The 9,241-nt window shown below is 47.7% G+C and overlaps 1 protein-coding gene across 1 annotated transcript in view; it reads right to left on the bottom strand.

Annotated features, from left to right (window-relative positions):
* Positions 1-9,241, bottom strand: part of GCKR (glucokinase regulator) — a 29,765-nt gene that overhangs the window by 13,209 nt on the left and 7,315 nt on the right. The window contains 11 exon segments of the mRNA XM_060168969.1: positions 37-135; positions 775-893; positions 2,194-2,229; positions 2,231-2,300; positions 5,116-5,210; positions 6,350-6,403; positions 6,624-6,693; positions 7,002-7,075; positions 7,458-7,526; positions 8,366-8,423; positions 8,566-8,732. Coding sequence (XP_060024952.1) covers positions 37-135; positions 775-893; positions 2,194-2,229; positions 2,231-2,300; positions 5,116-5,210; positions 6,350-6,403; positions 6,624-6,693; positions 7,002-7,075; positions 7,458-7,526; positions 8,366-8,423; positions 8,566-8,732 — 911 coding nt within the window.

Genomic DNA, 9,241 nt, shown 5'->3' on the forward strand with positions numbered 1-9,241 from the left:
AGGCCGCTTCCCCCCTCCAAATACACATCTACACACCTGGTGCTGACTTGCTTCATCAGGGTGGTGATCTTGGGGCTTTGACTCTAGGTCACCTGATGAGCCCACTCAAATGTCCGCAGGATTTCCAGAAGGCATCTGGGAGAAAGTCCACCAGCTCCCAGGGCAGGCCCAGTGCCCCCTCAGAAAGCCTGAGTCCCTCCCACCCTGGGGAAGGTGCAATTCCCTTGAAACTAAGTTCTGCTGGTCCCTCGTGGGGGAGCGATAAGCAGAGCCAGACTGCATTCAACAGGGGCAAAGTGGGCTTCAGCGGGAAGAAGACTAAAGAGCAGAGAGAAGAATAGGGCATCCAGAGCACTGGGAGGAGGGTGGGATCAGAGAGTTGACGAGGGGGTAAGTGAGCGACGTGGAAGCTAGGCGAGAGACCCTGGTGAGGGAGGCAGGCCCACAGCAGGATGACCTCTACCCTGCATGGCCTGGACCATCCCCACATCAAAGACTCTAGGAAGCTAGGTTAGCTTTGGATGTCCCAGGTGTGCACAGGGATCAGGTCTGGACCTGAGGAACCCAGGGTCCATTGGAAACAAGCCAGACTTTGTGACTGTGTGATGGGAACAGTGGCATCCCCCTGCCAGTTCCTTTCCCAGGGAAGGAACGGCAGGGCTGCAGTCTTGCTGCTACCAGCGCACCCTCCAGATCTGGATCTGCCATTCCCCTGCCTGCACCCTCCCACCCACTGCCTGACTCTGATCTCTCTCTGGTCCAGATCCTCCCTACCTCGGAGATGCTGCGATGCTCTGGTCCGCAGTCTTGTGAGCTGCCAGTAACAGGGTTTCCAGCAGGATCTTGGTGGCACTTCCACCCTTCATCTGGGAGGAGCCACTGAGGCCCTCAGGCTGCAGAGTGATGACACCCAGGAGAAACTGGGAGAGGAAGGAAGGTCCTGGAGTTTACTAGTTAGTGACCACTGTGCATGCAATCTGGTTAGTGGCTCTTGGACATGCGCTCTGCTTAGTGGCTACTGAGCAGGCATTTGTAGGACTGGTGGCCCCCAGTGTGCTGTGAGGAGGAGTGCTGGTTGAGGGCTTAACTGAGAGGAGAGGAGAGGAGGGAAGGGAAGGGAAGGGAAGGGAAGGGGAGGGAAGGGGAGGGAAGGGGAGGGAAGGGGAGGGGAGGGGAGGGGAGGGGGAAAGGGCCACTTATGGTCATTTCTATGGTACATTCAGGACTCTGGAGAGGAAGCCAGAATAATTGAGTGTCCTGTTAGCTGGGGATAAGGGTTTTTCAGAGAGGTTTTGTTTTTGTTTTTGTTTTTGTTTGCCAAGTACTTTCTCCCTCCTCCATCCCCCACTTTTTTTTTTTTTTTCATCCCCCACTTTTTAAATAACAGTTTTTAATCCAAACACTACATTTCATGCTCCTTGGACAGACCAGTGAAGCAGCCATTGATTGTAACCATACAGATATATAATATGACACACCAAAAAGATAAAGAGATTACAGCAAGAAGAATGATAAAAGCAGTGTCTGAGAAAAGGAGATTAAAAGTAAATAATTGTAGAGAGGAGGAGAGATGAGCATCTGGGAGATGAAAGATGCAGAACTTGTGTGTAATGTGGAATTCCTGCCTTTCTATCTCGCAAAAGGAAGATCAAAGAGAATGTCACAGATGTGCCCATCCCTGGCAGAGTGGGGCAGGGCAGGGGTTTGGTTAAGGCCCTTGTAAGGTCAAAGGAAGGGCAGATGATGTTAGTGAGATGCAGCCACAATCCAGAGACAAAAGCAACAGGAGCAGTGGAGGCTTAGAAGGGCCACACCAATTTTGGAGAGTCTTAGGCAGAAGAATGAAACTACATCCCATTTTTTCTTTAAAGCCCATATTTGAAACTGAAACATATAAAAGAGACATAAAGCAATACTTTCTACACACAGATGCAAAAGAGTTTCTTTATATAGAAACTGCCCTAGACCATTTAGGTGTTTAATGATGACTTATTTAAGAGACAGGGTCCGAATGGAAATAAAACATCTTAAGGTGAAAACCGAAACGAGAAAACAGGATTTGATTTACAACATTTTAGTAGATACACGACACCAGGAATTTAGACATGATGTAACAAAACCTAAAATCAGAGGCCCTAAGTGGCAAGCCGTCCGGAGGTGGGTGTGAGGGGTAGGGGTGGGGGTAGATCTCACCCCATTTGCAGGATTGAGCACAAAAGCTTTCCGTTTTCTCCGGCAGTTTCTGCATCTGCTCTGCTATTTGTCGAAATGTCGAACTCCAGTCTTCAATGGGGTCATTTCTGGGGCCCAAAGAGAGACAGAGGGGGGATCATGTGTGAGGATCTAAAGGAAGGGCCTCAGATGAGAGTTGGGACCAAATACCACATTGAGATTGGGGTCAGAGGTCAACAATTTCCTAGAGAGATGTGCTTTGATGCTCATAGGGGCACTGTGTCCCTGAACCCCAAGGATGAGGGTTAATAAAACATTCAGCAATTTGAGCCCAGAGCAAAGCCAACACTCAAGTAAAAAGTTCCAGCCTGAGACCAGAACTTTCTTGTGTCCTGGTCCTTGCACAGGTCCTATTGCCATGTCTCCTCTGCAGAGAGAGGCAACAGTGTTTATTGTGTGGTTGAAAACTGAGATCCCCAGACTTGGCAGGTCAGCAAAATCACCTGGGGAGGTTTGTTTTTTTTTAATAACTACCCATTTCTGGTTTCCACACCCACCCTGAGAGTCTGCTTCAGTAGTTCTGGAGTGGAGCCCCCAAATCTGTATTTTTAAAAAGCTTCCCAGATGACTCTGAAGACCAGCCAAGTTTGGGAGCCACTGATTTAAGGAACAACTGGAAGATCTCCACGCCTACATTGTTTGAAATCCTTCATTTCACTTAGTCACGGTCCCTGAAATTAGCATCCACTGCAGCAGATACATTTTTGGTGAGGAAAGCCCTCCATTAAAAGAGATCATTTATACCTTCGTATGAATTACACTACATGCCTGGAATCTGGGAGCTGAAAAAGCCTCTCGGAACTCAGCTGTCCGTCTCCCCAAGACCACACTAAATACACACAGAGCTGCTCTTGAGTAGTCAGCGAGCCTTCGCTGAAATACCTCCGGTGACAGGAAGCCCTCAGCTTCACTGGGTGGCCCCCTCCGATGGTTCATTTAGCAGAGTTTCCCCAGCTTGGCTGTGCATCAGAATCTCCAAGGATGCTTGCAAAAAGTAGGTATTTCCGGGCCTTACCTCAAACCTACAACATCAGACCTCTCATACAAGAACCTTCCTTATTAACACTCCCAAGGCAGTGCGTTCACAGAATCGCACCTGAGCAGTATTGGTTTAATATGCTGGCCTTCATAACACAACACTGTAAATCAACTATACTCCAAAAAAAAATTTTAAAAATATATGCTGGCCTTCTTTGAGATCGAAGTGGCCATTTAGACAGAGAATAAGAGGGAGGTGACTTGGAGGCACAGGGATCTCAGGAAAGGGGAACAGGGTGGGAGATGTGAGTAGCCAGAGGGGACCAAAGGGGCTCTTGGCATGAAGGAGAAAGGGCCTAAAATAAGGGAGCTAGGCAAAGGAGACTAGGAGGCCAGTCAGCACCCAGTATTCCTTCTTTGAAAAGATGCTGGGGACCCACCTCAGATGAAAGCACAGATCTTTGTGGTATGCATTTTCTTGAGCCCATTCTATCCTCTGACCCACGTTTTCCTCGCCTCTTCATTCCATTTTAAATGTATGCTTTCTTATATTTTATGTAACCTTTATAAGCTGCCTTCAATTCTTTCTGAAATGAGAGAATATGCAAATTAACCAACCAACAAAAAACTTCCTAAGCTTAAGAACACCCTTTATTTACTTTATTTTTTTTAACATCTTTATTGGAGTACAATTGCTTTACAATGGTGTGTTAGTTTCTGCTTTATAACAAAGTGAATCAGCTATACGTATACATACATCCCCATATCTCCTCCCTCTTGCGTCTCCCTCCCACCCTCCCTATCCCACCCCTCTAGGTGGACACAAAGCACTGAGCTGATCTCCCTGTGCTATGCAGCTGCTTCCCACTAGCTATCTATTTTACATTTGGTAGTGTATATATGTCCATGCCACTCTCTCACTTTGTCCCAGCTTACCCTTCCCCCTCCCTGTGTCCTCACGTCCATTCTCTATGTCTGCATCTTTATTCCTGTCCTGCCCCTACGTTCTTCAGAATCACTTTTTTTTTAGATTCCATATATATGTGTTAGCATACGGTATTTGTTTTTCTCTTTCTGACTTACTTCACTCTGTATGACAGTCTCTAGGTCCATCCACCTCACTACAAATAACTCAATTTCATTTCTTTTTATGGCTGAGTAATATTCCATTGTATATATGTGCCACATCTTCTTTATCCATTCATCTGTCGATGGACATTTAGGTTGCTTCCATGTCCTGGCTATTGTAAATAGAGCTGCAATGAACACTGGGGTGCATGTGTCTTTTTGAATTATTGTTTTCTCAGGGTATATGCCCAGTAGTGGGATTGCTGGGTTGTATGGTAGCTCTATTTTTAGTTTTTTAAGGAACCTCCATACTGGTCTCCATAGTGGCTGTATCAATTTACATTCCCACCAACAGTGCAAGAGGGTTCCCTTTTCTCCACACCCTCTCCAGCATTTATTGTTCGTAGATTTTTGGATGATGGCCATTCTGACCTGTGTGAGGTGATACCTCATTGTAGTTTTGATTTGCATTTCTCTAATGATTAGTGATGTTGAACATTCTTTCATGTGTTTGTTGGCAATCTGTATACCTTCTTTGGAGAAATATCTATTTAGATCTTCTGCCCATTTCTGGATTGGGTTATTTGTCTTTTTAATATTGAGCTGCATGAGCTGTTTATATATTTTGGAGATTAATCCTTTGTCAGTTGCTTCGTTTGCACCTTTATTTACTTTAATATTCTGAGATTTGGTGAACAAGAGCATATTTGCCCTGCCCTCTCCTTTGTGACTATCCTGTAGATTTTCACAGGTTCCCTCCCAGCCTCCCCCAGGGGACTGGCCATGACCTTTCATTACAGAAGTTCTGTGTACGACTTTTCATTACAGAAGGCTCACCTGGCCATGCTCACTGGGTGGAAACCAATCAGGACTGGCAAAAAGACCGCTGGGTTATCCATGCAGTAGTCCATCTGGGCTGCCACAGAGGGAGCCTGGTGGTAGGGAGAGAGGGGAGGGTTCGATGAGGGGGGTTACTCTAGCTCTGCCCGAGGCCCACGTACATCAGAATGCCCCGCACATGCTTGTTTAAGTGCAGATTCTGGGCCCAGTTAAAATCTACTGGATCTGAATTTGAAGGGGAGACCCCATGGACCTACATTTTTTTAAAATTAATTAACTATTATTATTATCGACCACACCGTGCAGCTTATGGGATCTTAGTTCCCCGACCAGGGATTGAACCCGGGGCCCTGGCAGTGGAAGCGCTGAGTCCTAACCACTGGACCGCCAGGGAATTCCCTAGACCTACATTTCTAACAGGTTCTCCCATGGAAATCTTCTGCATGGTAAAGTCTGAAAATACAGAACTAAACTGTCAGCTCCATGAGGTCAGTGTCCTGCTCTCCTTGTGTGCCTCGTTCCACATCTGCTGGGGTCCAGGTCCTGCTCAGTGAATTCAGAGAGTCCGAGCTGCACAGCTGAGCGGAAACTCAGGGTCATCTAGCCCAGTGCATGTCAAACAAACCACCTGGGAATCTTGCTAAAATGCAGATTCAGACTCAGTAGGTCTGGTGTGGGGGGGCCTGATATTCTGCATTTCTAACAGATCCCAGGTGATACTGATGTTGCTGGTGTAAGGACCACACGTTAAGTAGCAAGGGACTAGTCTGGGGTCAGTTTTTTCTGTAAAGAGCTAGAAAGCAAATATTTTAAGCTTGTGGGCCCTACGATCTCTGTCCAATGACTCAGTCTTACCGTTGAAGCGTCAAAGTAGCCATGGATAATATGTAAACACAAATGGCTGAGTTCCAGTAAAATTTCATTGACAAAAACAGGGAGCAGCTGGATTGGCCTGCCAGCATAGTTTGCTGAGCCCTGGACTACTCTATCTATTTTGGTTGTTGAGTGGATGGGTACACAGTTATTGTGGGATAAGATCCCTTCCCCCCTTGTCCCACATTCATGCAACTGGATCCTAATCAGTGAGAGTAAAATCAAAATTCCTTACACAAGCCCTTTCTGTTTTCTAGCTAAATCTAGCTAAATCTTGTTGATTTATCTTCCATGCTGTTCCACTCCTATTCCCTGCCTCCCTATAAAATTGACCCACCCAGCCCGTCTTCACACTCACAGAGAGTCCCGCTGAAATGCCGATGACAATCACCCTCTTCTTCCCAGCAGCCACCTAGGAGAGGAGGATGGGTGAGGTAGTGCCACCAAGAGGATTCTAGGGTATAAACATATTGTGTGGGGATGTCAGGGCCAGGATGAGGTGGGGGGTGGCTGGAAGGGAGTTGGGGGGCAGGGAGGAGGCAGGGGATGGGCTTTGGCTGGATGTTGGGGCTTTGATGTCCCCACGAGAAGGAACAGACAGAGGTCTATGGTTGAGTGTCAGTGGAAAACACAGACTTCTTCAGTTCCTCGATCCCATCCAGGGCACTATCTTCCATCCCCTCCCTAGAGGCCATCACAGACCTAAGAGGACAGACTCAAGGTCAGTGGCACTGCTTGGGAAGCAGAAACCTATGGTTTATTAGGGCTGCTTTGAGAGAAGGAAATGAAGAGAAAACTGTCACTGAATGGGCACCTACTATTTGTTGGGCACCATGATAAACACTCTGTAGGGTTGAAAAACTTCAATGCCTATGAGGGCTAGTCAGGCAACATAAGTACGTGAAGTGGAGAGCAAACTGGACACCATCTCCACCTGAAAGCATTCAAATTCAGTTTCTAAAAGACACTAGTTAGGCCAAACAAAATATTCATAGGCCAGCCTGGCTTACCTGTCACCTCCTGCAACGAGGTAGGTGTAAAGAGGTTTCTGTCCTAGACCTTTCATCAGCTGGTTAAAGGAGACCTGCCAAGTCGGAGAGAACATGGAGTAGTAATGACAGGGAAGGAACAATTATCTTGGATTTTCAACACCTTGAGGGTAGAGGCTGTATAATGATTCTCTTAGGTCAGTGCTTAAGCCAGCACTGCTTGGAATCTGACTCTTAAATATGCTGCTTGGAGATGATGGATTAGGGGTGTGTGGGATGTACAGACATTGGCAATAGACTGGTGGGGCTCAGATGGGCTCAGAAGAAATGGGACTCCATGTTGAGATCTAGCTTTTGGAGAAGAAAGAGAGCCGGAGCTGGAGGCAGTCCACCTAGGAGCTTAGCTATGAAGAGCTTTATGGTCCTGAGGTTCACTCCAAGAAGGCGGAGAGCAAAACCGGCGATCAAGGTACTCACCGACATGAGGAATGCCATCCTGCCAGAGGTATCCCTCCACTCAGCCCCACCAGCGCCCCCCTCAGGCTCCTGAGAAAAGAAAAATGCCTAGGTCTCCAGGTTGGGAGAAGCATATTCTCTTTTTGGTTGGTAACAGAACTCCCCTCTTATCCCCAAAGCGAACAGAACATAGAGAATATGGTGTAGCAGAAAGAACCTTGGATTTGAGAAAGAAACTTCAGTCTGATCCCCAACTCTGGTTTAGCTACTTATTCAAACCCTTACTGGACTTCCTTGGTGGGGCAGTGCTTAGGAATCCACCTCCCAGTGCAGGGGAAAACGGGTTCGATCCCTGGTCCAGGAAGATCACACATGCCGCGGGGCAACTAAGCCCGCAAGCCACAACTCCTGAGCCCGCATGCATAGAGCCCACGCTCCACAACAAGAGAAGCCACCGCAATGAGAAGCCTGCACACCACAACGAAGAGTAATTCCCACTCGCCACAACTAGAGAAAGCTTGCGCTCAGCAACAAAGACCCAACGCAGCCAAAAAAACCCCAAAAACCCTTACTTATTGCAGAAAGGACGGAAAGCAGCTTTGTCACAGATAGGAAGCAGCATTATCTGGCAATTACTAGCTGCGTGTACTTGGGCAAAAGCTACTGTGATTATCTTAAGTCTTTGTTTTCCCATCCGAAAAGTAATGGAGACAATAACACCAACTTTACAGGTTTTTGTGAAGGTAATGGGTGTGAAAGTACGTGGTCAGTTATGTAGTATTATGCAGTAATAGTTACTATAATTACTGTTGATTAATAAGATGACAGTAAGGATATAGAAGTTTATAAAAGGGAAAAATAGAGACCAAGAAGAGAGAAAAGTAGAGGGAAACACGAATTTAAGCAGGGAGCAGGTGGAGAGTTGGTACCTTCGGCACTTCCTGGACTTTTCCAGCCGCTTATACCATGGTGGTCAGAGGTGACTCACTGGAGGCAACAGGCAGGCATCAACAGCCAAGAAAAGGACAGTGGGTTGGGGGGGCGGGGGAGGGGCTCCCAGACCATGGTCTGAGAGGGCAGAGGTTGAGGTGGGGTGGGGCTGCAGTGGGCATCGTTACTTGCAGTATGCGGCTGAGTCACCTGGCATGTGGGCCTGATTTGTCCCTCCTCCTGGAAGATCTCAGCATCACGTTGCCCCAGCAATCGAACAATCTGCTTGGCATCTGCTTTGTCCAGATCCCGGGTCAGTGGGTTTGACTTCTCTATGATGGGCAGGGCTGCCTCATACCCAGACAACTAGAGGGAAGGGGGGACAAGGTCAATGGCAGGGAGCCTCATTCACGTCTGCCGAACTGGAGGTGGGTGTGGCAGCAGGCACAGTGTTGGGACACACACACACACACACAAATGATTTAGCCTGCACTTGGTACTCTGGGCCTATCAAAGAAAGAAAATCAGGAAGGAAGATGGGAAGGAGGATGGGGAAAGCAGAAACCCAGGGTGCAGGGAAGTCCAGATGAGACAGGATTCTAGGAATCAGCACAAAAGGCCAACAGGGAGAAAGGGTCTCACCTCCCACTTGCCAGGCTCCGCGGTCTCAATCACACGTTGAAACTGTTTTGTGCCTGGCATGGTCCGACACTCTGGACACACTGTTGTGCCTCCCTCTTCAGCCACATAGCCCCTTCTGTCACACTGACACTGCTTCCAGTTGGCGGGGCCTTATCTGAGCCACAGTGGTGATGAACCCAAGTACCCTGGCCTCTCTGCACACCTCTGCCTGCACCCTTTCCTGGTCACTAGGT

Source organism: Lagenorhynchus albirostris, chromosome 13 (genome assembly GCF_949774975.1).
Source record: "Lagenorhynchus albirostris chromosome 13, mLagAlb1.1, whole genome shotgun sequence".
In the NCBI taxonomy this organism is placed as follows: domain Eukaryota; kingdom Metazoa; phylum Chordata; class Mammalia; order Artiodactyla; family Delphinidae; genus Lagenorhynchus; species Lagenorhynchus albirostris.